The sequence below is a fragment of the Blennius ocellaris genome (genome assembly GCF_963422515.1).
Source record: "Blennius ocellaris genome assembly, chromosome: 3".
Taxonomy (NCBI): Eukaryota; Metazoa; Chordata; class Actinopteri; order Blenniiformes; family Blenniidae; genus Blennius; species Blennius ocellaris.
In genome coordinates, this window is record NC_137652.1 from 8,690,697 (window position 1) to 8,716,732 (window position 26,036).

Consider the following 26,036-nt stretch of genomic DNA (forward strand, 5'->3'; position numbering starts at 1 on the left):
GGAGGGGAGATTTCTTTTTTTGACTTGCCACTCCTGACCGAGAGCAACTTTTCTCACTCCAGGTCGTGCTGCTGTTCCTTCCGCCAGTGACGACTCGCCCGACAGGGTGAGTGCTGCTTAAAGGTCTCTCTGCCTCCTGCATATTCACTTTTGGAAAACTCTTTAACTTCTGTGTTCTTCTTCTAATCTTTCTCTTTCGTGACTGTCTCCCTTTGCCCTGCAGCTCTCTTATTGATCTCTGTGCATGTGGTACGTGTGTGTGTGTGTGTGTTTGTGTGTTTGCGTGTGGCAGCTCCCGTCCCCGTGGGATTAATACAGTATTTCTATTTCACTTTTATCCTCCTCGAGGATTGAAACTCGTGTGCAGAGGACAGGCTTCCAACAAGATGCAATTGAGGTTTTTCACTATCTGCATATTGAAACACTATTTTTAGGAGCACGGTCTACGTTGATATATCACGCATTCATTCAGCAGCGGACTGCACGCGTCCTCCTTTGGACGAGGAGCCTTTCATTCACTGCCACGAGTGTGGAAATGTTTTCTATTTCTTTTCTATTTCTATTTCTAAAAAAACCCCAAAAAACAAATGTCGGGGGAAAAAACTGAAGCTGTTCCACAACAGTGATAATGACCTCGTCATCTGATGTCCCAGTCATGTCATCTGTGCCCGCACATGCTATTTATGGTGGTGTCCGCCCTTAAAAACACCACTATGGAGTTACAAATGTGCTCATTGTGGTTTTAATTGCAGTGACGTTGACGTCCTTTTGATTAAGCGACTGTTCTGGTTCTCATGTCGGGGGTTTATTTCTGCATTAGCCTCCACTGTTTTTGTCCTATACTGGGAAAATGTGTGGAGAACACTGGCATATGTCTGCACCACTCACTCAGCAGAATCCGTTTAATTAGATGTTTCCTGATTGGACTCAGAAAGCTTTTCAAGATTTGGATAAATTACATTTATACAACCTTCTTTAGTGTGTGTGTGTGTGTGTGTGTGTGTGTGTGTGTGTGTGTGTGTGTGTGTGTGTGTGTGTGTGTGTGTGTGTGTGTGTGTGTGTGTGTGTGTGTGTGTCTCCTGTCAGCTTACAGGAAGACTTGCTTTGTGTAAGTGCACCCATGATTATATCTTATTGTTTTGTAAATTACACACATGCATGTACTTCTAATGGCTAATGGACTCGGAACATGGGAGCTGCCTCAAGTGGGGAACTAATGGAAAACTCTCAGGAATACATTGGTTTTAATGAGATACTTCCTCACTGGAAAAGCCCAATACATGACTGAGACAAGTTTTGCTGGCGGACTGAACTGTGGACCTGCCGGTTTTCATTCCTTTTTATTACCACTTTCACAAGACGAAAAGATATTCATTTAAAAAATGACGCAAACTATGTGTCAACATACATGAAACTAACTGGTTTTCTTACTGTGACTCACTGTAGGTATTGACACACACACGCACACACACACACACACACACACACACACACACACACACACACACACACACACACACACACACACACACACACATAAAGCGTTATTGCTAAAAATGTGGATTGTTATCAGCTTTTATGAGAAAAAGAAGGCGCTTCAGGTGTGTCTGCATGAGCATGCGTGGCATTTCCTTGACCTTTAACATTCTAAGTCATAGCAGTCACACACTTAAATAGAGTATAACATATAATACAATAAAAATTACAACTTTTCCCAATTCACCACCCATGATTTCACTATGAATTATGTAAAACCTTTGATACATTCTGTTGTTTTCACCTGTGCTTGGTCTCATTCAGGTCACCCACACCCTGCCCACCAGACTGCTTGTGTTAATCATTAATTTACTTCTGTCACAACCTGCGAGGATAAACCTCGACTGTGTGTTCATGCAGAGGTCTGGATATACAAACATGTGTGCCAGAGCTTTCAAGTTAATATTGAAAATATAAGACCATATTAGTGAAAGTAAAGTGTGTTTCGTATAGGTTCTGTGAATAACTGAAAGTACCCGGACAGTTGTTCTGCAGGGAGCCACAGTGACTAATACACATATAGACACACACACGCAGCCATATCCTGTCTTATCCTTTCATACTCGCTCACATGTGTGCTTCATAGCAGCAAGTTGGCGATTGGATTACCAGTGTGGCTGTTATCCTATTATGTGACAGAGGTTTGTAAGCCGTCGTCTGTGTATGATATCAGACCGTCCAAACAAAGAGACGAGCTCTCAGTCAGTCAGTCGCACACAATGAGTGCATGCACACTCTTACACAGCCAAGACACGCATTCGCACCTGTACTATCCCCGTCTTCCGTTTCACTCTGAGCGTTTACAAAACATCTGACATCTACAGTGCGCGAATTCAGAACCGGAGCACATTTTAGTTTCCCAGTTTCGTTGGTTCTCGGATTAGTTTTGATGCCGGAAGGCTCAACTGTTAAGAGTTCCCGTCGACAAATGAGTGGAAGAAATGATTCATGTGCATGGAAACTTTGAATTTTCTGCTTTTCAGCATGAAACATGTCACTGCTGCACGTACCTGCAGGCGTAAAGCTATGCTGCTGAAATGATCAATACTTGCACACCAATAAGTAAACTTTGATCCGCGCTTCCCCGAGAGAGGCCAGAGAGAGGAGTGGCTGCCACTGCCACTGATTATGACTTATGAGTTGCTTCAGAGACGGTGACTACGAGGGGAAAAGGTGAATATGTGTGCTATCCACATCGAAATAGGAAGAAGACCCGCACAGGAGCTCTAGCAGAGCAAACCAGATGTACAATATAGTTCTTTTTTCAAAGTCATATCTGTGTTTTCAGTTTAGTTTTATGACCGCCTTTACAGCCCCCTTAATGCGGTTACTGCTGTGACTCACTGGTGGTGGACTAAAATACATTTCCCTCTGACAAAAAAAGGCTACATATCCTTTTTTTTATTTATTTTTTTTTACTGTGCCAGACAAAGAGCCTGTCAAAGACATCCTCGCGAATAAAGTCATTCTTGTGCATGCCAGTGAACGTGCCTGAATGTCTTTTGATCAGCAAGAAGCCGGAGTAAAAATAACCAGGATAGTGTTTTCGTCATCACTTCTGCAAAGAGCAAAGACAGCCGCCCACCATGCGGCCCGCCGTGTACCTGCTGCACTCCAGAGCTGAGGGGGGCGCCGCTGCTGGCCTGATTACGACCTGCTTTAGTTGTGACAAGATGTCTTAGCTGTCGGCCCTGGAAGCTTCTCCCTCGGGCCTTGTAAGCCTCAGCAATACACGGACGCTGATTATATCAGCCCAGATGTGCTCCAGTTAGTAACTACATGCGGCTTTCCGAGTGTTACATTCAGGCCCTTAACACACGTGTGCATTCAAAACTTGGATTAAAAATAGAAAACACGTATAATTGCAAGATTTCCTTAGTGTCTCGGGGCTTAATGGGCCTCAGTCTTGTTAATGAAGTTCCAATGAGGAAGTGACTTTCCAGCTGTTGGTTTTTGTTGTCTGTTTTTTTTTATTGCAGAGAACATAAAATAAAATAGAAGATGTGACCTGCTGTGGTTTTTGCTGCACAACACAAGTTGGCGTTTACATAATTGTAAGCAGGCACAGTCCACACCAAGGCGTCTTGTTAGTGTATCTACAATAGTGAAAGAAAATACTTTGACTTACGCAAAGTCTCCTGACAATTATTCATCTATTTTTGTTTGGCCTTCATTATTTTTTTTTTCTCTCTCTTTTTTTTTTAGCTCTTTACTGTGTCTTGAATCAAAATGACTGATGTTCACATTGTGTTGTCGTTTGTCGCTTCATTGCCACAATGAATTTATAACATATCTGGTAGTGGTAAATTCAGGTCAGAAAAAAATATTTGCCTGAAACCCTTTCTGCATATAACATGTCCGATGATGGGCGCTGGAGCCGATCCCAGATAAAGACGGGTGATGGCAAACATGTATACATAAGACAAACATACCTATATAAATATATTTACACATTCACACTATCAGGTAATTTAGAAACTCCAGTTAGTCTCAAATGCTTGTTTTTGAATGGTGGGAGGCGACTGGAGTACCTGTGAAATATGTATACATGCACAGGGGAGAACATGGAAACTCCCACCACCTTCTTTCACAGGCGCATTCTTGATCTAGAGGAAAATTCAAGTAGTCTGTAAGAGAGCACTCCATCGCTAAACCAATTGTCGTGATATGGTTATACATTATATATCATCATCATAATAGATAGTCAATAGCTGTGTTTGATACCCTGAGTTGGACTTGAGAGCAGAGAAGCACGTTCACTTGTTAATGTTGAAGTTCCTCTGATGGCAATGGGCGGGAGAAAGGAACTTCCTCAGTCTGTGGGTTAAGCAGGACCGAGACAGAAGTTCTAATGGTGGTTTGTACTTCGCTTCATGTATAACAACTCGTTTAAGGTCTTTTCCGCTGACACCGGTTCTGTTCCTCCTGCATCACCTTGCTCTTTGGGTCCGCTTGTCTCTCCGTTGCACAACGACACTAAACATATTCAACCATTTATCAGCTTCAGCGATCAAACTGTTTCACTCAGAAACAAATGTCTGTATCTGTTTTATCACCATGGAAGGACGTTGTGCGTTTCTAGTTGATGGCACCATTTTGCACTTAAAGTTCAGGACATGAAATGAGAGAAATACGATTTTTTTTTTTTAAGCTTTTCTTATTGTCTGTTGTTCAGAAATGAGGTTGAAGGTGATGGCAGGTGAGAACACATCAGAATTTAAGCTTAATTTTTCTACCGTCAGGTTTCCACTCTAAATACTCATAACTCAGGAGGAACGCTATACTTCTCTTATAGTACACATGATATTCCTGCTAACTCCAAATCATCTTGAGTCTTCATAAAAGCATGTGTTGGTTTTCTATCATGACACGTTGGATTACAAGAAACTGAGATGTTGATGTAAAAATACATCGAGTCAGTCTGAGACAGTGGGATGTCCAAGATGCAGGTCTAACGTCCCCCAACATGGCAGTTCTGAATGTTTCCTCTCATTACTTCAGTGAAATCGACCTGCTGTGTGCAACTGTAAAGCTTTATAGTAAAATGTATAAAGATTTACACATATGTTACCAGTAGAAAACATAGCAATGATGCATGGATGTATTGTGAACATGAACTGTACCTCCGGAGTTTGATTTTATACTTTTGCTTGACGTGAGCGAGATTGTTTCTTCATGGAGTCAGACTTTATCTCAAAGCTGTTGTACTGGATCCCACTGGATGTTACGCGCCTATCTAATCAAGTGGTTTATGAGTGTATATCTGCTCAGCATCATTATTGGCATCACTTGTGTAAACATGTGAGTTTGATCTGACTTTCCGGACTCCAGCGAGCTGTTGTGGTTGCCTGCAGAGCCAATATCACGACTGTCAGCTCACTGTGTCGTTTAAGCAAACATGTCAAACATGTGCTTGTTCCCGCCTCTCAAATGTGAGGATTTACTGCTTTTCCCCCCCCTTTTTTTTTAATGCCTCTGCCTGGCTAAAGGCAGAGAGGAGCAGATTCTCTCAACGTGATATCTCCAAAACACCTCGAAGGAGCTTCGCCACGTTTCTCGCACACGTTCACTCACACTGGAAGATCTAACTATTGAGTTTGGTGATGAAAAATGAAGGGCACAGTGTGTGTCTGTCTTTTTCTTTGACTAAATGCTGTATATCAAAGTAGTTTACGCCTCTTATTATATCCTGTTACAGTTTTAAATGAACGCTGTATGAAGTTGGGCAGATTTTAATTTCACTTGCAGGATTTTCACGCTCAAGCCACAATTATAATTGAAAATGAATAAAAATATTTTTTTTTACAATAACTACGAAGAGATTGTTTAATCTGAAGGCAGTATTATCGTCATCATCACAGCTCAGTCAGCAACAAGGTCATTTTAGATGATATAAAAACTCAAATGCGAATGGAAGTGGCAAAAATTGAGGGATGCTTCTTTCAAATGTGTTGTTTTACCTTCATTATTTTTTTAAAGCACTGGAAAGAATTGAGGTAAAACTATTAATTACTTTGCTAAAATACATTGTATTACTGAAGATTTTTGTAAGTGTATTATAGACTCATTTAAAACAAACAACAAAAAAGCTTCAGTGCAGAAATCTGTTAATCTGTTAATCAGAAAACTGTCGTTAGCTTGACGTTATAAGAGTTGTCTGCTGCCATCCACATTTCGGTAGTTTATCTCCACTGCTTTGGTGCTGCTTCTCATTTTCATGAGTTGATGAGCCGTCTTGTGCAGATTGATATATCAGACTAATATTTTCAGACCACAGTTTAACTTCCAACTAACTGATTTAACACCAGCTTAGATCCCAAAATATTCTGCCTATTTTGGCTTCCAAGTGGCTCCTCTGAGATTTTGCTGCTTAAGTTAACTTATCGCCAAAACAATGTAAAGTTGTGTGTAAAATTAACTTGTAATATGCAAAACCTATAGTGTATACAGTGTTCATATGTTGTATAGATCTATATTCAACTTGGAAACAGAGTTCTCCCCCCAAAAATAATAAATTACGCACAAATTTTAAAGTTGTTCATCAAATACCCTTATTGTATCCCTAATATTTATCAACTTGGACCATTCATATTAAAACAACACAGAAGAGCTTAAAAATGCCACAACATAGTTTGCAAAAACAAAAATGAAAAATTTAGAAAACAAGAAGATAAGAAACTGCATCCAGGTAACTGTTTTGCATTATGTACAATTATTTTTGCGAATTCTTCATAAAATACTTTTATGTTATAATGTTTTACTGAATTCAGCAGTCGGATAGACCTCTTGGCTGTAACGCCACTGTTCATCTAACCAACCAATCAAAAGCTTTTAGAACAAATAACAAACAAAAAAAAGCTTCTCATCCATGAGCAGTTTCCTTAACAGCTATGTACACACTGCGAGAAAAGCAAATAAAAGTAATGCAGAACTTGTGTTTTTGAGCACCTACTCTTTTTTTTTTAGATATATTAATTTGCAATGTAACCCTGATACATTTCACAGGAGTAACTAGTAACTGTATTCAAGTTTTAATTAATAGTAACTTTCCCACCACTGATCATCAGTGACATGTAAATTGAATGAATCGAGTCGCGTCTGTTCACCTTATTGAGGAAGTGAGAGAAAGCGCCCTTCATTTTAATGTTGACGTTGTTGTTATTCAGGTGACAGAGGAATGAAGGAGGCGGTGTGTAACAGTAGTGAGGTTCAGCAGACGAGGCAGCTGTGACTGATGGTGTCTGAGTGGCCTTGAGACTCCTAAACACCCGAGATGTTTAATGGAGCTCCTCGTCAGGTCGGGAAACATTCCTGTGTGACAGCGCCAGGCTCTCCGCCATGGCCCCGGGGTGGAAGGTGAGCGGCGGGAGCGTAAACTGAGACACGAAGTCACGATCCCCGCCCGTTTATTCCAGGGTTTCAGCTCACTTCTGCGCTGCTTCTCAGCCACACCTGCATCATGCTGAGCATGTAGTTTTAAATTATGACTATTTTGGCCATCATTTCAAAGACTCAAGGTTTGAACATGAGTTTGGAAGTTCTGTTTTGATTTGTTGCTGTTGCTCGTTGTTTGAATCCATTTTTTTGCATTAATATCTCATCCATCAACCTCCTCCGCCCCTAATTCATAAGTAATGAGCATGCGGCATGCAGGCAGCAGGCCAGGCAGAAGAACAGAGCAGACCTGCTGGCTGGCCGGGCCTCGTCCCAGCGGACCGGAGCCTCTTATCGCTCACAGTAATGACATATGCATCGACTGGCTTAAACAAAGCGGCTATAAAAAAAAATAAAAAAGACTCCAGATTTGGGAAGTCTCACATATTTTTCTCTCTTTGTACATCCGATGTCACATATTTGGTCAAATTATTGATTTTATTTGCACAACATCTCAAAATATGGGTATATTTTTTCTCATTCTGTTTGCCAGAAAATAAATTATGAAGTCATATACAATGTAGGAGTTTTCAGAAATGGTCATCCGTAACGCAAATGCAGTTACTGTTGATTGAGAATGACTAATAACTGATGTAATACCTAATATGAACAAATCATATACTAACAAGAATCAATAGTAACCTAAGATACAAAATGATATCCCGGGTAATATTCTGACACAATAAACTAAAATTATTGTTGTTTTTCCCCAAGGAAAATAAATAAACTATTGTGCATTAAATCACATTTATTGCATTACAGAGCTGTAAATGAATTCGTTAAACAACTAATGTTAAAAAAACAACAACAAAAAAACTCTTGCTCTGTAAAAAGAAAAAATAATCCACGCTTCAGCTACTGTGTCAGTTTATTTTTAGGATTGAATACCTCATTGATATACTGACATGAAAAAGACACTGTCATAACGACACAAGATTCCGCCTGTCACTTTTGATTTTCACTTGCTCGCTCGGATGATCACCAGACAAACGATGGCCTAAAATCTCCCTGCGTTAATGGTTTCTCTATTACATCAAATATTTAAAGCTGCACTGAGCTTTACTGCATCCAAACAACATAACTAGATTTCTGTGAGTTTCATGTTTTCTCCATTGTGACTGGTTTTGCTGCGAATAGCGCAGAGAAACAAGAAAAGTATGATGTCTGTTGAAAATGAAAAACATTCAACATCTCATTGTCAAATAGTGAAATATGCGACTCCAATTTTCAACAATACTGATCGTCTTTTAAATACATTCAGTTTCCAGTGATTTTAAAAGTTATATGTGTGCGACACAAACACAACTTTTTAATTTTTGCACAGAAGAAGTGTGTGTGTGTGTGTGTGTGTGTGTGTGTGTGTGTGTGTGTGTGTGTGTGTGTGTGTGTGTGTGTGTGTGTTTTGCTCACGAAGCTCCTCAGTGTCTTAACCTGAAGTAAAAGAAGTTAATGTCACTTCTATTTTATTGCAAAGCACTAAACCCATCGCCGCTTATGATCTAAAGGGATATTACACAAAGCAGGTGCTTTGACGTATAAACAAACCAGCACAGTCTTTTTATTGTTCTTAAACGCGGAGCTTCTAATAATTTGGTAAATTAGAAAAAAAAAAAAAAAATGTATTTTAATAATTAAAATTGCAGCACACATTCTGTTGTGTGAATTTCACCGCTTGACTCCCCTTTGCTTGCCAGCAGTGAGGAAGAATATCAACACCCATAAAAACATGGGTCATCATAACTGAAAGATGTATGAGTCTCCTTGACTGACCTCTCCACCCCCTCTCCCTCCTCCTCCTCTCAGATGACATGGCGCCCTCAGTATCGCACCTCCAAGTTCCGCCACGTGTTCGGTAAGGCCGCCACCAAGGAGAGCTGCTATGATGGCGTGCCAATCACGCGCAGCGTCCAGGACAACAACTTTTGCACCGTCAACCCACGATTCCTGGCTGTCATCACCGAGTGTGCAGGGGGAGGGTCCTTTCTGGTCCTGTCTCTCCATCATGTGAGTATCGTTCTTGATTGGGGGCGGGGGGGGCGGAGGTTTAAATGATTAATTTTAATTAAAGACACGTTTTTAGATCTGAGTGTTGTGCAACCGTAGGTTAACAGCTGCAATTTTAACAGCTACTACAGTTGCACGTCGTCATACAAGAACCTAATGTTTGTTGTTTTGCCTTTGCATCCAACTATTGTCGGGCAGGAATATCAAGGTTTTCCTGTAAAAAAAACAAAAAAAACCCCAAACATTTATTGGGTCCTAACTGGGTTGATGGCAAAACTAAACCAATAAAGCCTCCAAACAAAACCCTGATCACATGAACACTGTCTATCTGAACTGTTCAATGCAGTTCTATTGGGGATTAAGTTCGAAATTTTCCAGCGACTCAACTCTTGTTTATATTTTGACAAAGCAGATGAAGTTTTTCATAACATTATGACTTCTTCGTATTTACTATCAAATTGCCGTTTGAGGAAATTAAACATTAGAAAATTAAACATTAGAATTGTGTATTTCAAGTTCATGTTTTAAAACTGAAGCATGTTACGTTAAGATTTTTTTCTCCTCAAGGTACATAACAAAGAGGAGTCATGATTTTCACGTATGACTACAATCCTCTTTACTGAACCTGCTCCTCTTGTCACGGGAAGATGGAAATCCCTTCATTGCTTTGAGTAATCGTTAAACATCTTTATTCTGTTTGAGTCTGTACATGCGGTGCACCTGGAGAAGACAGTTCTGCCCTCGGATAATCTTAATAGCGCAGCAGCGGTGCAGCCGGAGGGATTCGTCAAATAAAGCACGGAGAAACCCCCATCGACTCCAACGTAAACACTGCATGTGGTCTTTTGGTTTCTCACATAACTCTGCCTTATCTCCCTCATTAACCTCGGCTTGAATGTAATTCATCAAACTTCCTTTCAGACACCATTTATGCATTTTTATCCAATCTGCCCATGTTATCAATAAACACCGTGGACTCGCAAACGAACATCCTCGCTCGCGCGGCCGGTTAAATTGAAGATCCGGCTGCATGTTTCCAGTCCGTTGATTCATCACCTCTTCCCCGCTTCATCGCTCCCTCTGCCTCCTTGAGTTATCACCGCCCTCTTGGCATGGGTAGGGATTGCATACAACTTTAGGAATGATATAACTCATTTTTTGAACCGACCCCCCCCCCTTTACCCTGAGTGTCTCAAAGAGGTGAAACTTCAGCCCCCCTCCCCGTCCTTCCTTCTGCACATCCCACATCAGTGGACGTACAGATAACCCATTGTTCTCTGAGGAAAGTAGTTTACACATAACCACAAGAGCAGAAGTTCGACTCCCCCGTCGGATTTTCCGGAAGCGGTCGTTGATGGTCCCGTCACTGCGTCACTTCAAACGAGCCTCACCTGCTCGGTAATTCAGCCCGCAGCTGCATGCGTCGGTTGAAGGGACGCGGCTGCTGCTGCTTGCACAAACATTGTAATTAGCAGTCCTGTTGCAGCAGAATTTTCCTCCAGCAACTTTCCCCTTTGATACAAGCTGTCGGAATGCGAGCGGCGTGTGTCATAAATGTTTCGAATATGATTCTCCTTCGAGTATCTCCGTGTTTATGTCATTGCACGGCTTGGCTGGCTGCAACCTGGAAGACCTGCCCGAACCTGCTCAGATTAACACGTCCTGTTTAGATCTGTTGAAGCTTCGCTCTGCACGCCTCGCCGCCTCGCTGCAAAGCTGCAATACTTAAGATATTAAAGGGCCACCCCATCTATTTGAGACGTTGAAGCACTGCGCTGTGTGACTAAATGTATGAGTAACGACACAGTGTCTGCTGGTTGTGAAGGTCTGATAAATAGGGTTATTGTTGCTTGCTGTGGCAATAACTTAAGTGATGCCGTTTCAGAAGATGGATGAACAGACCCCTCGATACCACCGTCTGCTTCCTCCTCAGTAGCACGGGCCTGCGTTAGTTCCTACGGGCAAATTGCTGCGCTGGTCCTGCAAGTGTCGGATCGCAGCCACATACTTGTGGTCATCATGTTTTTTGATTGCACAATGTTTTGTGGCATTTATTGAGCCCAATGCTATTTAGGTAGAAACTGTGGGGTTTCGGTTTAAGACCCGTCAGATGATTTTGCTTCTCTGAAGCGATTTATTATGTCTCAGATCTTCTCCAGTCACAATGCCTGGTTTTGAATTTAGCGCCAACTCAAGATAAGATAGGGATAGATCTGATAAGATTGGATATAGAAAAATACACAGACATATTTTAACTGTTAGTTATAGTATGTGTGATGTCAGATTAAAATAAACCTAATGTAATAGTGGATTGAATTAATTTGTGAGGCATGAAATGCATCGTCAACCATTATTCAACTGTTTCACATATCAGCAGTTAATTTTTCAATAATTTTCTATGCTCACATGTCATGTTTAAGGTCATAAGAGGCTGGAATGAATACCAGTTGACTGTGGGAGAAAAGCAGGTCTGCGGGACAGGGAGATCACACACATTCACACGTATGGTCAAATCTATGTCTGCTTGCTCGAGTGCCTGAAAGAGTACTCACTACTACCCCATGGGTTCTTTATATTTGCAGTTATCTTCAGTGTCATTTGCCAGGCGGAGCGTCCCAGCCAGTTCCAGCGGAAAAACAATACCAAGCAAATTGACTCAGGTCACTCGGCTGCTCAAGGGAACAGCATGAACTGACGAGGCCACTTAGTCCAAGTGTCTTTCAAGACATACGACCAAGTCCAGTTGACCTAATTCAATCTGCTTTGAGTCGTCTTCTCCTTGGATCAATGATAATACGCTAAGAGAATACTGAAATTCAAACTGAAAACACAGCCACACCCCCGTATTTGATATTTCCAACGTGTTGGAATACGAGTTGCTCTCATTTTTTATAGCACTATAACTAATGTTAAATTGCACAGAGCTGTGAAGAATTCAGTAAAACAGCTTTGATGTGGGAAACTGTCGCGTTAAGTACTTAAAATGCTCCTGAAACACAAGAACGTGCCGCCTCCCATAGCTTTAAGGACATGACCTCACCGAGGCTCTGAGAAATAGCAAAAAGAAATAGAAAGAAAACTTTTCAAGGCGTTTTTATCGTTCAGATTTTTGGGGGTCTCTGTTCAAATACACTTCATATTGAAGTACTGTTTTCATATAAAATCCTTCAACTGAAGATCTGGTGTCTTTACATTAAAGATATGTTTCTGTTTAGGATGAGAAAAAGGAGCATTTGTTATTGAAGAACATTGCAAAGACCTATTAAATAATTATCATCTGGTGAAAATTACAAGGTTACAACTACTGATTATATAATAAAGATGCAATGAGGCTACAGAATGCAATATAACGTAGTCATAATTATTCACCTTTTTCATTTTTCCTAAGGGTTTGATTTGGAACGAAGCCTCCAATGTTTGTACTGTAAATATGAACAATAAACCAGATAATGAGATTATTTTCGCATTAAGTTGCAACACCGCGAGCAGCCTCGACACTCCAGGACGTTTCTGCTCCAAGCCAATTAAAATGCATCCACATAACCTCCAGAAGTCAGTAACTTCTTTTACGACCTCAGCTGGTTGATTTTATTTCCCTTAAACACAATCAGGTTCAACTTGTCTCTCCATGTTCCGACATGCTAATCCTCACCAGATTTAAATTCCTCACTTTACAAACAGAAGAAGTCCTATGATTTTTTTGTTTGTTTGTTTGTTTGTTTTTTTTAATGCAGAGATGCAATTTACACCTTGCTCTAATGTGTGTGTGCATTTGTGTGTTTTATTGTCAGACGGGTAAAGTGGACCCCCACCACCCTCGCGTGTCGGGCCACAGGGGCAAAGTGCTAGACATCAAATGGAATCCCTTCAACGACTACTGTATCGCCTCCTGCTCTGAAGACACCACGGTTTGTACACACACACACACACACACACACACACACACACACACACACACACACACACACACACACACAGTATATTTGTGAACCTGTGCCATCGCCCTGTTGCAATGTGAGCGTGTTGAAGCAGGGATATTGTTTTATTGCCACACGGTTTAGCCTTGGAGAAGAAGTCGAAGTCATTCCGCACATTCCTCAGCTCTAACCTGACACAGTGGCTCAGAGTAAATTGTAGTTGAAAGAAAAAAAAGGAAGAGTCAACAAGTTCTTCCTCCTCTTCATTCTGTTTGTACCAAATGTGTCTCGGGGCTATATTGTCTGTTTCCCGAATTCATCCCGGTGTGGATTCGCTTCGTTTTGGGTGTGGGGTTTATACGTTTTGGTGTGTGTGCGTGTGTGTCTGCGTGCAGGTTAAATTGTGGGAAATCCCTCCTCATGGGGTGTTAAAAAACCTGACAGTAGCATGGAAGGAGCTCCAGGGTCACAGCCGCAGGGTGGGCCTCATTGAGTGGCACCCGACTGCTAAGAACATCCTCTTCAGCACGGCCTACGACTACCAGGTAACACACACGCACACGCACACGCAGACGCAGACGCACACACACACGCACACACACACACACACGCTCTGGAGTAACAGATGTTCAAGTAACAAGAAATGAGCCAGGCCCATACTGTGACCCTCATTGTCACATTTAAATGTCAAAATGCCACCAAACAGGTCACGGCCGTGAAGCAAAGCGGCCTGTGAGATGTTACACATCATCACAAGCGCTTCACAGAGAGCATCAAGAAAAACGAGATTGTTTCCACTCGAGTGTGCAGACATCCCATGTCAGCCCTCTTTCACAAACCCAGTCCAGAGTCTTAAGAAGAATTGCCGTACTCACTCGGCGCTTTACAAACACTGACGTGTGAGAGGGGCCTCCAGAATAATGGCCGACCCCTGACAGCCCTCTCACCTCCGAGGAGGCTCAGGGGCATTTATCTACTACGCTCTGCTACAGCTTCTTCCCTCAAGACACCGGGACTCTGAACTCATATACTTCATGTTGCATACGTAAAAGCTGCTGTTCTCTACTGTTGATGCATGATAATCCGGGCCACGGTTGACTTTGGAGGTGATCGCTGTTTGTTTCTGACAGCAAAAATCCAACAACTAACACAATGTAGCACAATGATATAAATGCAGGCTGGACAGTTAACTTATCAATGCAGCATATAATTATACAGCAGCCTCTGTTCTTATTCATGCTTATACTGATAAGCAACTTTAAATACTGCAAACTAATGACACTGTCACATGTACAATGACAATAAGTGGAACTTTAAAAATCAGGTTCAGTTAGTGTCGAGACTAAACTCTCACAGGATCAGTAGATTTCTCATGTGAGTGATTCTGTTCTGATTTTATCACAAAAATTATGAGGACTATGTCTGAAAACTCTTGTTTTAACGTGAGCAATAGAAGCCTTTCCTCACATAGGAGACCCTCCTAAGTGTGAGGAAAGCACTGAACAAGCACATTATAATCCAGAAGGGTTACTTTTGTGTGATGCATGCAACCTAGTGCCTGTAATCAGAAACAAAGTCAGTGTTTTCTTTATCTGTCAGCTTCTTTCTGAGGTGAGGGAGTAAATGTGGTTGAGAAATTCCCTCAAGCTCCAATAACTTCGTTCTTTTTTTTTTTTCCTTCTAAACACAACTGATTGCAGCAGCATGAATTCCTTTTTAGATAAGGAAAGTATGCACTGTTATGTCCATTTGTGCTACCATGGTGTTCCTTTCTCTGTGATTGCATACTTCTCAGCGAAAGCTCACATTCTTTGGATGCATTTTTACTTCTGTGTACAAAATACTTTTTAATTATATAAAGAACCAAGTGAATACAGAATAGTTTTTCTTCAAAAAAACGTACAATTTGTTTTTGTGTCCCGTGTTGTTGCTCCGTTCAGGTGATGATCTGGAACCTGGACTGTCCCGAGCAGGTGATCAAAAACCCAGTGCGGACCATCAGCCACCACACTGATGTGGTCCTGTCCATGTCCTTCAACACGGACGGCAGCCTCTTCGCGACCGCCTGCAAAGACAGGAAGGTCCGACTGATGGAGACGCGCTCAGGAAACGTGCTGCGGGTACGACTCTGTGTGTGTGTGTGTGTGTGTGTGTGTGTGTGTGTGTGTGTGTGTGTGTGTGTGTGTGTGTGTGTGTGTGTGTGTGTGTGTGTGTGTGTGTGTGTGTGTGTGTGTGTGTGTGTGTGTGTGTGTGTGTGTGTGTCTTTAGACAGTTGACAGTGAGAAACATTTTAAAAATGGCGAAATCAATAAAGCTTTTCATTCATAAATGCCATTTCTAAAGCATAAACGTATAGAAGCATTTTGTGCAGCTTTTGTTGTTATTTTCAATTGCTTTCATATTAAACTGTGATCAAGGAAAGCTGCACTTGTTTATTGAAAACAACTTCCAATGTGACAATCCGTTTATTGTTGGGGATTTTTTTTTTTTTTGACAAGCTAAAACCTTTGATCTTTGAGCTGAAGGCGTGGTGCACAGTAGTGTCACGGCCAGTCTTGTGTAAGACTCTTTGCTCCGCAGCGTGCACACCCAGGCGCTCATCCAGCACCACACAGACAAAACTGACACCTTAGGCTCCGAGGCCAGGTCACAGCAAAGCTCCACAGACCTCTGGGTCAACAGTCAGTGACGCATCCTTTATACGACTCCACTACCTCCCCCCCCCCCCTTTTTTTTTTCTTTTTTTCCACAAGAACGGCAGAGTGCTTTCACAGTGACGCCTTGTAATCAGCCTTTCTTATTACCTGTAACATCTTGTGAAATCCGGCTGCAGGGGGGCTTCAGTGAATAACGTTCTTACCTCACCACGAGAATGTGGAAAAACTCAAGTCCAGGCTTGGTGGCTTGTCTTTGAAGTTGTCATGTTCTTTATGTGCTTGTGTGTTGTTGTTGGGGTTTTTTTTGTTTTTTTTCCATCAGTTTCCTCCCACAATCTATAAACATGCATTTGAGGGTAATTGGTGACTTTAAATAGTCTGTAGCTGGGACCGTGTGCGTGGTTGGTTGTCTCACTGTTTGCCCTGTGATGGACTGGTGATCCACCCAGTGTGGACCCAGTCAGAATTATTGTGCTTAAATAAAGCTGATTTTGATGTATTTTGTGTCACTTTCTTGCAGGAAGCCAACAGCAAGACGCACAAAGCCAGTAAAGTGTTGATACTGGGAAACATGAAGATGCTCCTCACTACGGGCACGTCACGCTGGAACGAGCGACAGATCGCTCTGTGGGATCAGGTGAGAGCAGCTGACCATCACTGAACGCACTGCAAGAAGACGTGGACTATAGATATTCACACCTCACCGGATGTTTTCTGCCTGCTAAATCCATTACAAGGATTCTTTTACAGCATGAACCCTGTCAGCTCAAGCTGCGCTCACTCAACCTTTTGTTGACAACGGCTCAAACGGTGTTTTACTTTTTTTTTTTAAGCAACAACAACAACAACAACAACAACAACAACAACAAAAAACCTCCATCAGATGACTTGAAAAACTTCTTCCACAGCCAAAAGTACGGTGGCCCAGAAGGGTCAAAACAATAGTAAAAGCCACAACACAAAAGCAAAGGCCACAATGGAAATAATAGTAATAATAGAATAATAGTCTGTATACATTTTAACATGCAGTTTGTGTGACGTTTGTATAATGGTTGTATTTATTTGAAAAAGAAATGTGCACAGTTTAGTATGTTTGTTACTTTTTCTACTTTCTTTATGCACTTGTGTGTTCTTGTTTTTTATGGACCTGTATCTGCAATAAAGATTATCATTTATGACATTATTATTGTAAAATATTGATAGGATGACAGCTCACACGGTGTTAAGACTCAAATGAAAGGCAGGAAGAAACAATGATTACATTACATTAAAACATACATTTTTCACATATTAGTATTCAAACAGTAAGTTTTCTTTACATATACTGCATTACATTTATTAGAAATGCAATAACTGGAGCCGTTCTTGTTTTATTCATTAATCGTACTGTTTTAGCTTATAAACCATGTAAACAAAAATAAGAAACAGCATCTCAAAAAGATTAAAATAGTACCTAAACTCTTGAGTTTCCTTTTTGTTGTAACTAAAGATAATCATCGAAGCCTTTTTTTTTGGGAACGAACTTATTAGCACAGAAATAACTGATACGACGATACTCAAATTGTTTGGATGCACCTTTATTTACTGTCCTGTTTGTTTAAAGTTGCTGTACAATAGAACATTTTAATTCCAAACATCCTAATTGAAGAAAGAAACTTTCCAACAGGATGTGGATAAAATGCTGAAACTAGTGGTGGAAAAAAAAACCCAACAAAAACAACTTTTTAATTGATTCAAAACCATCAAGAAAGTTTCCAGTTTTTGGTAAATACGTGTCTAAAGTGCAGTCCAGTTCTGAGTGCAGCGTCTTTACAATCACGTTTGTTTTGTCAGATGTAAGATGCCTTTCAAACGACCTCCAGCCACCGTTTCAGACCCAACTCTGCCATCTAGTGGATGAAATGAGCTGCTCAACTGCTCCGTTTACCTGAGAAAGCACCGAGTCTGTGTTCAACTGATCTGAATCTGTTCCCCTTGTGATTATTTGTTCACCCCTGATTACGCCCTGTATTCTGTGCTAACAACAGCTTTTTATTCTGTAGCGGCGGTCCGGTGTTGTTTTGATGTGTGAGAGTGGATCGTCGTGGAGGATTAAGGCAAAGCACGGATTAGGGACCAAAGCACTCACTGGTTTTAAATCAGTGCCTCTGATGTGGATTTAAATGATAGTATTTTATATCAAGGGAGATTTTTTTTTCTTCTTCTATGTTGTGCACGCCGTGGTTAATGTTGTGTGTTTAACAGGTTGGGGTTTTTTTTCCTTCTGTGTGCATTGTAGGAGGATTTGTCAGTGCCTTTGCTGGAGGAGAACCTGGATGGGTCATCGGGGGTCTTATTTCCTTTCTATGACCCAGACACACACATGCTCTACATTGCTGGGAAGGTGAGTTTTGAAACTGCATATAGATAATGAATTATACTTAAACATCCCAGCTCAATGCCCAGATTTAGTTTCAACAAGTAAAAATTTTGTTTTTGTTTTCAGGGTGATGGAAATATGAGGTACTATGAGATCAGCACAGAAAAACCATACATCCAATACTTAACTGAGTACCGCTCAAATCTACCTCAGAAAGGAATGGGTAAGAAACACTCACCAACATATTAGCCCACACTCTCACTTTGTTATGCTTCTACAAGCAAAAGTCCTTCATATGTAAGTGAAGTGATCGCATAGCTTCTGATTTACGTTTGAAAATTATGCCTTTCCTCCAGGCTTTGCTGACTCTGACTTACCTGTAGGCAAAGCTGGCGTGCTTATTTGCACGCCAGCTTTGAATAGCCAAAGCAGCTGATTGCATTGTTGTTGTAGAGCAGGTGAAGTGACACAAAGCACACATGGAGACTGACTCACTCTCCACTTTTGGTTTCACTCTCGTGTATTTTTTTATCTGCTCTTTTTGGTTAAAGACACATTTAAACTCATCTAATTTTTTTATTTTTTTTTTAAATATGGTACCTGAATACAAGTGACTGGTGACTTTGGGAAATGCATACTTAGTTACATGGTAAACATGATATAGCGATATTATACAGCAAGATTTATAAAACCAAAATATCAACAAGACTAGTAGTGCAGGGAATTATGTGTAAGTGGCCTACAAATATGACCAAATCAAAATCAACCTTTCTAAACTGTACATCATTTTATTATGTGAGAAACTCCAGAAATGATATTTACCAATGTCATGTCTGGGTCAGTGGTGCACAAAAACTCTTGTGTTTATGAATTATTGTGACTGTTTTTTTTTTTTTTTTATTCAGTTGTAATTTGTAAGTAATTACTACTTTTTTTATTTTGTTGTTTTTCATGGCTCATCCCAGCAAGTCATTGCAGCTTGCACTGTAGAATTGTCTAGTTTTTACACCTGATGCTTTTCCTGCCACAACAAAGATTCAAACCTGGACTCGTCATGCTCACAGTCAAGATTTTAACCCTTAGTGCCTCCAGTGAAGACTAAATTAGAAATGATATCGCTTTTTGACAAGGAAAAAAAAACCCTGCAGTATTAAAGTGAATGTTAGTGTAATTGTAAATTGTAATGCTGCATCGAAAAATACAAAACACTTTAATTTAATGAGAGTTGTATACAGAGTGAACCTTGGGTATCTAAACATAAAGAATTGAAATGTTACATTTATTATACTGAGATTTTTACTTGTGAAATAACTTGAGAAGTCAATAGAGTGCCAGTGCCTGATTAAATGTTGCTGCCATCATTTCTGGCTTGTTTGCACTTCACTATCATCAAGGAATGGTAAATTCTGAAAATATTGGTGAAATGTTATATCTAAATGTTCCCAGGTTAGCACTTGCACTACTGGCCAAATCCATAGGGAAAATCTGGTTTGTTACGTCCCCCTTCACTCCGTCTACGATCTCGAGCCCAACAGAGCCCAACAGTATAAGTGAGGAATCATCATTGCCATTTAAGAACTTGATACCACAATTGAATTAAAAGAACTTGCAATTCAATTTTTTTTTTCATTGTTTACATCACAAAACATAAAGAAACCCCCAAAACATACAGATTTGTGAATATATTCTATTATAAAATCCTTATAAATCCCTTTAAATCTTTATAGAAGTTCTACATTACTGTAAACCCCCAATACTTCTGACAAGGTTTGTGCCGCGTAAACCACAATTGGCAACTGCCTATCAAACTAAAATGTATATAAAGCTATAATATTTAAATTATATACTGCACATACAAGTATACAGTGAACCATATTACCTCTGTTTATTAAAGATGCTGTCAGTGCGTCTCTTTTGTGATTGAAGCATTTTGCCCTGTGTGTCGTCTTGCAGGTGTGATGCCAAAGCGAGGTCTAGATGTCAGCTCCTGTGAGGTGTTTAGGTTCTACAAACTGGTGACAGTCAAGAGTCTCATCGAGCCTCTTTCTATGATTGTTCCGCGCAGGGTGAGCCGCACACACACGTTACATCGACAGGACCCCATTACGCATGCAGCTCTTTGGGCTTCACACATTTGATCTATAATTTGTTGTGTGTGTATCTGAGTTTGGTGTGTTTGTGTTTTCAGTCGGAGTCCTACCAAGAAGACATTTATCCAATGACTGCTGGCAACAAGCCTGCTTTGACTGCTGAGGAGTGGCTCAGCGGCATCGACAAAGGTGGGAAATAGTGACTATAAGTGTGTGATATTTGTCTCTGCCTTCGAGGAGCTGAGGGCTATTGTACCGCTAATATTCTGTGATTGTCTGTCACGCTGTCGTCTCTCCGCTGTAGATCAGCTGAAAGAGAATAGCTTTGAGTTTTTGCCTACTGGCAGGACCAAAAAAAAAAAAATTAGGATTTCACATTAGGGCACTCTGTATCCTTGTATCGCGTGGTCATGTTTTATTATCAGGCAAATAATTGAAAATAATTGACAGATTTCACTTCATAAACCTGTGGTTATCACTACAAGGTGATTTCAGTATAGATTCCTTGTCGCTGCACTTTTCTCTGTCCAGGCTCAAGGTGAAGTCTCTCTTCAAAGCCCTACATTCTTCATCATAAGCTCATCCTCTGGACTCTGGCTTACTTTGTCTTCCAGGTCCAGTGTTGATGTCTTTGAAGCCTGGTAGTGAAGACGCTGAGTCGTTCTCGGAGGCCAAGGAGCTGCGGAGCTCGCTGGACACGGGCAAACCTCAGAGCCGGCCAAGCATGCTGCAGCTGGCGGTCATTCAGGACGAGCTCGCGGCCAAAGAAAGCAAAGATGACGGCAGCATCACGGAGGATTCCCGGAGTCGAGTGCCTGTGAGCAACGGAGAAGACTTGGCACTTTGCTCTCCGCCCCGGACAGAGAACGAGGTACACCTCTCACTCTCATACAGTCTGACAGACCTGACATATATTTATAACCAAGTTTGATACTTAAACCTAAATATTAACTAACAATTGTGTGGCAACACTTGTTCACAAATCACAGACGTGAACAAAGAGAGCATGTAGTTTTTTTTACTCTTATCAGTTTAACTGATCTTTATTCTCATTATTATACCATTAATGCTGCCCTGTCCACTCGCTAGCTTATGTGACTAGAGGCAAAAGTATGTTCAAATGAATGAGATCTTTTTTTTATAAAAATTGACATGATCAATCATGTACAGTATTTAATAATAGTGCATGGTATACTTCTACCCTGCTACATCGTCGTACCAATCCACAATAGGAATTTAAACACAATATACCATAACAGGGTCACGTTGTCCATTTTAACCATAAAAAACAAGAACTTTAACAACCATATTATGTTGTCGACCAATTTTTTATGGCCAAAAATGTTTTTTTACAATTACAATATTCAAATTATTTCAAACAACCTAAATAACTAGAGTTTTAAATTATGTTTGGACTGACAACTGTTTCCCAAACATACCCATTAGGCTTCTCACAACAAGATTTTCCTCATGAATTGGGTTTTTAACATCGTCAATGGAAAAATGATGCAATAGCAGGGCTGTGGAACGAAGCTCCTCAGAGAACAAACAATAGTAGCCCTGAGCTTCAAAACGCATGTACGCATGTTAAACAAACTGATTGTTGACAGTGTGCCACTGGCGGATATGTTCAGATCAGTTATTCAGTGGTAGGACGGAGTGAAGAACGGTTTGTCTGCACGTCGCTCTGACACAGTATCTGAAAACACATGAAGACGCGCGGCATTTCCCCAGACCCCAGTGGACACGGCGCCCCGGATTCATTCCTCTGCACTGTGCATGTGTTTGTCCACAGCTTCGCCTGAAGTTTCACAAGCAGCAGGAGGAGATCCGGCGGCTGAGGGAGCTGCTCGGTCAGAGGGACGTGCGCATCAAGCAGCTGGAGCTGGAGATTAAGAACATGAAAAACTCCCAGTCTCAGAGCTCACTTTAAGACACCGCCCCCACCACCACCACATGCTGAGTCACTGTCACCTCCTCGCAGGACACCTGCATCATACTGTAAAAACTTCCCAGTAACATTTTCCAAACCACCTCCCTCTCGATGGAGCCCCGGTTCACCTGAGGAACCCCCCCCCCCCCCCATGTTTTCTGCCTGTTGTTTCGTCGACTCTACACACAGTACGCATATCCCTCGCTCATGTACATACACTTTTAAAACTCTCTGCACCTTTTGACCTTTGCCCTGTTTCTTTTGTACGCTTCACAGCTATGCAATCCTATTGTCTTTTTTTTTTCTTTTTTTTTTAAGCTTTTTTAGCTTTTTTAATGCTCTTTATGGCCAGGAGATAAAAGACAGACTTGACTGAATGCTGTGGCTGTCTGTGTGTTGCTTGAAAGTCACTGCAGGGTTGGAGCAGACATTCTGTGTGATTGTGAGACAATGCTGAATTTATTTTTTATGCTTGGTGATTGTAATACCCCCCCACCCCTCCATCCCCAGAATATTTAAACTACTGTAAGTGGACATGACTGTGATGTTTGAGGCTTCAATAACAGATGTGTATGTGTGTGTGTGTGTGTGTGTTTGTGTGTGAGATTGAGCTCAGTGACAGTATCGTCATCCCAACTGTCAACCCTTCTGCCTTTCTAAAAAGCTTCATCTGATTTTATTTTCTTATTTTTGAACGAGTGGAAAATTCATTTGACAGCCTAATTTAGGAGTTTTGAACTCAATCTTTTATATTTATTTCAAAACAGTCAAAGAAAATGCAATTTAATCAACAACTTGGCAAACACAACATGTATAATAAAAAAAAAAAAGCAACAACTAAATAGTGATAGCATATTTCTTATTGCAAATGAATGTGAAGACCAAGAGTGTCACACATTATGTCGGGCTAACTGGAGATGTACACTTTTCAATGTATTTACTCGCACTACATTTCTATTGCTCTGAAACAGGAATTCAAATCATGTGTCATATATATAAATTGCTGAACAGATATTTTGATGCACTTTTTTTTTTTTTTTGCACAGTGAATTCTAATTTCTCAGGTGTGTTTTATTAGAAAAGGGATGTAAATGTTAATTTTGCAAAGCCCCCCCCCCCCCCCCCCCCCCCCACACACACACACACACATACACACAGAGTATAGGATCATATAATATTAGTTTCATGTTTCTTACCCTTAAAGCTTTAATTTGTGAAAGGACATCATGAAAAAAATTATGCATGAAAGGTAAAACCTTCATCTATTTCTTGTAAACTTGAATTTTAAAACAATTGGTTCATTTACTGGAAATTGAATTGGATAATGAATTACTTAAGAAATACGCTTGAATGTGAGACACAAATGTAACATGAACACTAGTTACAGAGGATATATGAAGACTACACGTGACTGAAGAACACACGTAAACAGTTATGAGTTTTTTTTCATACGCATCCCAACAGCCATTAACTATAATATCTTATAACATTAAGAAATCCAACATCAGAATGACTGTTAAAACTTGGCGTGAAACAAAGCGCGTGCGGTGTAATAGTGTGACTCAGCCTATGCTTTCAAAACCTCAGCTTTAAAGTAGTATTCAAGGCCGTAGCCATTTTTTCAGTTGGGGGGGGGTTTAATGCAACTTTACTATTTTAATCACCCCCAATAGTAATATATGTTGTTTTATCATGCTGTGTAATTTATTATACAATACGTTAAAAATTGCATTATTCAATGAAGCCCCCTAAGCCCCTCCCCGAGCTACGGCCTTGGTATAGCTTTAAAATATCTTTAAAAGCAGATAAAGGTTTGAAGTAAGTTGACTTTGAGCAAATGAATTGTCGTGAAACAACTTAACGACACACTATCAGTTCATGCCACCCATCATAGTAATAAGTAATAAAAGAGTTGACCAAAGTAAACACTGTTTCACCATTTTCAGAATGTTCTTAAACTATTAAATAAAAAGTTGTGGATGTAGCTTCCTCTTGCCAAAGAAGAAAAAAAAAAGCCTTTATAAGAAAATTAATCATGTAAACGCAGCTAATAGAAACAAAACTACCTAAGAGCCACGTTGGGCTTATCTTATATCTCTTCACTGAGCTCTGTCAAGACTTCAACAACTGTAAAAGGTGCACAGATGTGAACTGAGTTGTTGGTAAAAACCTGTGTTTTCCCTCAGGGAAGTGCAATGGTGTTCATACATTCTTTCATATGCAGTCGGACCCGTTTCAAAATTTTAAAATTTGAGGCAGCTGTTATGGGTTTTTTTTTTATTTTTTGGTTTTGTTTAGTTTTTTTTTATTTCAACAAACTATAGAGCAACATTCTTTCGTCTCTTATAAGCTTGTCAAGGGACCTGCTGCTACTGAGCGGCCTGCAAATATTAGACATCACAGCAGTGAAGTTCAAGACACTCACACATGATTAAAAAAAAATCCCCTCCAATCTCTGATTTTTAAAACATTTTTTTTAAAGCAGAGACACAAAAAACACCATGAATTTACACATCCGGTACCTATTTCATGTATTGCATGGAAGTCGCCAGTTGAGTGTACATGCATGCCCAAGGGCTTCCATGACACCTTTACCTCCAGCAGATAACTAACTAACTCTCAAACGTCAAACGCCGAACACCGACGTCGGAGAACAGGTTTAGACACATTCCCACCACCGTGTTTTTATAGTCGGGGAAAAGTGACTTGCTCAGGGGTTAATTTGAATGTTTGCATTCAACAGTAGAAGGGGAGAAAGTTTTACCTCAATACAGAATCGGTGCAGCCATTTGTTGTTGTCATTTATTTTTTTTTTTTTTAATTCAGTCTACATAATTCTTTGCGAGTTATGTCCAAAATCACTCATAGGCTTCCAAATGCTTGAAATCACAGCCATCATCTGAAGGTTTCCTGTGTCTGGAAATGACAGAATTAAGTGACGGATGGTGAGACATGCTGTAGATGATAATGTGTTTTTCCTTTCTGAATTAGTGAGGAGATGCCACAGCGAATCAACCGCTTCAGAGGAAAATTCCTGCAAAGAATCGAATAGTCATCCTCTTATTGGTTACTGATCAGGTGTGAAGGATATAGGGTTGCAGAGCCATGCCTAAGTGTTGAGTGTTATTGAGCACAGTTAAGCCTCAACGGTACAAGGCGCTTAGTATTGTAGAAATCTCAGGGGGTGTGTTCGGACATGAAAGTGACCCCTGCACCAGTAAGGCGGTGCCTCTATAGACCAAGAACAATCCAACAGTCCCCACAAAGGTGGTCTCGATGAATCATAGTAACTCGACTCGGCAGGTGTCATTGATCTCTGACTAAAGACTGTGAGGCGACGCAAGAGCTCATCTGGACATACGCACACGCAAAAAAAACATTTGGTACTGGGTTCTGAGGTGGATTTCAAATGTAAGAACATGGTAAAAGCACTTAGACGGTGCTCACAGTTGATGGTGGAAAGGTTCTAATGCTTTTCAGTTTGTAGAGAGGGACAGAAAGAATACGGTGATGAGGAACTCTTTCAAACCTGGGGAAGAGGTGCAGGGGTCCAACATCCTTCATCATGCTTGAAGCTTTTGCTATTGATTACTGAGCAATTATGCT

General features: G+C 40.7%; 1 protein-coding gene across 1 annotated transcript; it reads left to right on the plus strand.

Annotated features, from left to right (window-relative positions):
• coro2aa (coronin 2Aa) lies at positions 1–22,430 on the plus strand (the record flags this gene model as incomplete). Its single annotated transcript, XM_080517827.1, has 12 exons — positions 1–106; positions 9,274–9,474; positions 13,266–13,382; positions 13,787–13,936; positions 15,332–15,511; positions 16,569–16,685; positions 18,327–18,431; positions 18,534–18,630; positions 20,361–20,473; positions 20,596–20,686; positions 21,112–21,368; positions 22,293–22,430. Exons 2-12 carry the CDS (start codon positions 9,274–9,276, stop codon positions 22,428–22,430), a joined length of 1,566 nt encoding a protein of 521 aa, XP_080373953.1. The 5' UTR covers positions 1–106.
• Positions 22,431–26,036: the final 3,606 nt, after the last annotated feature.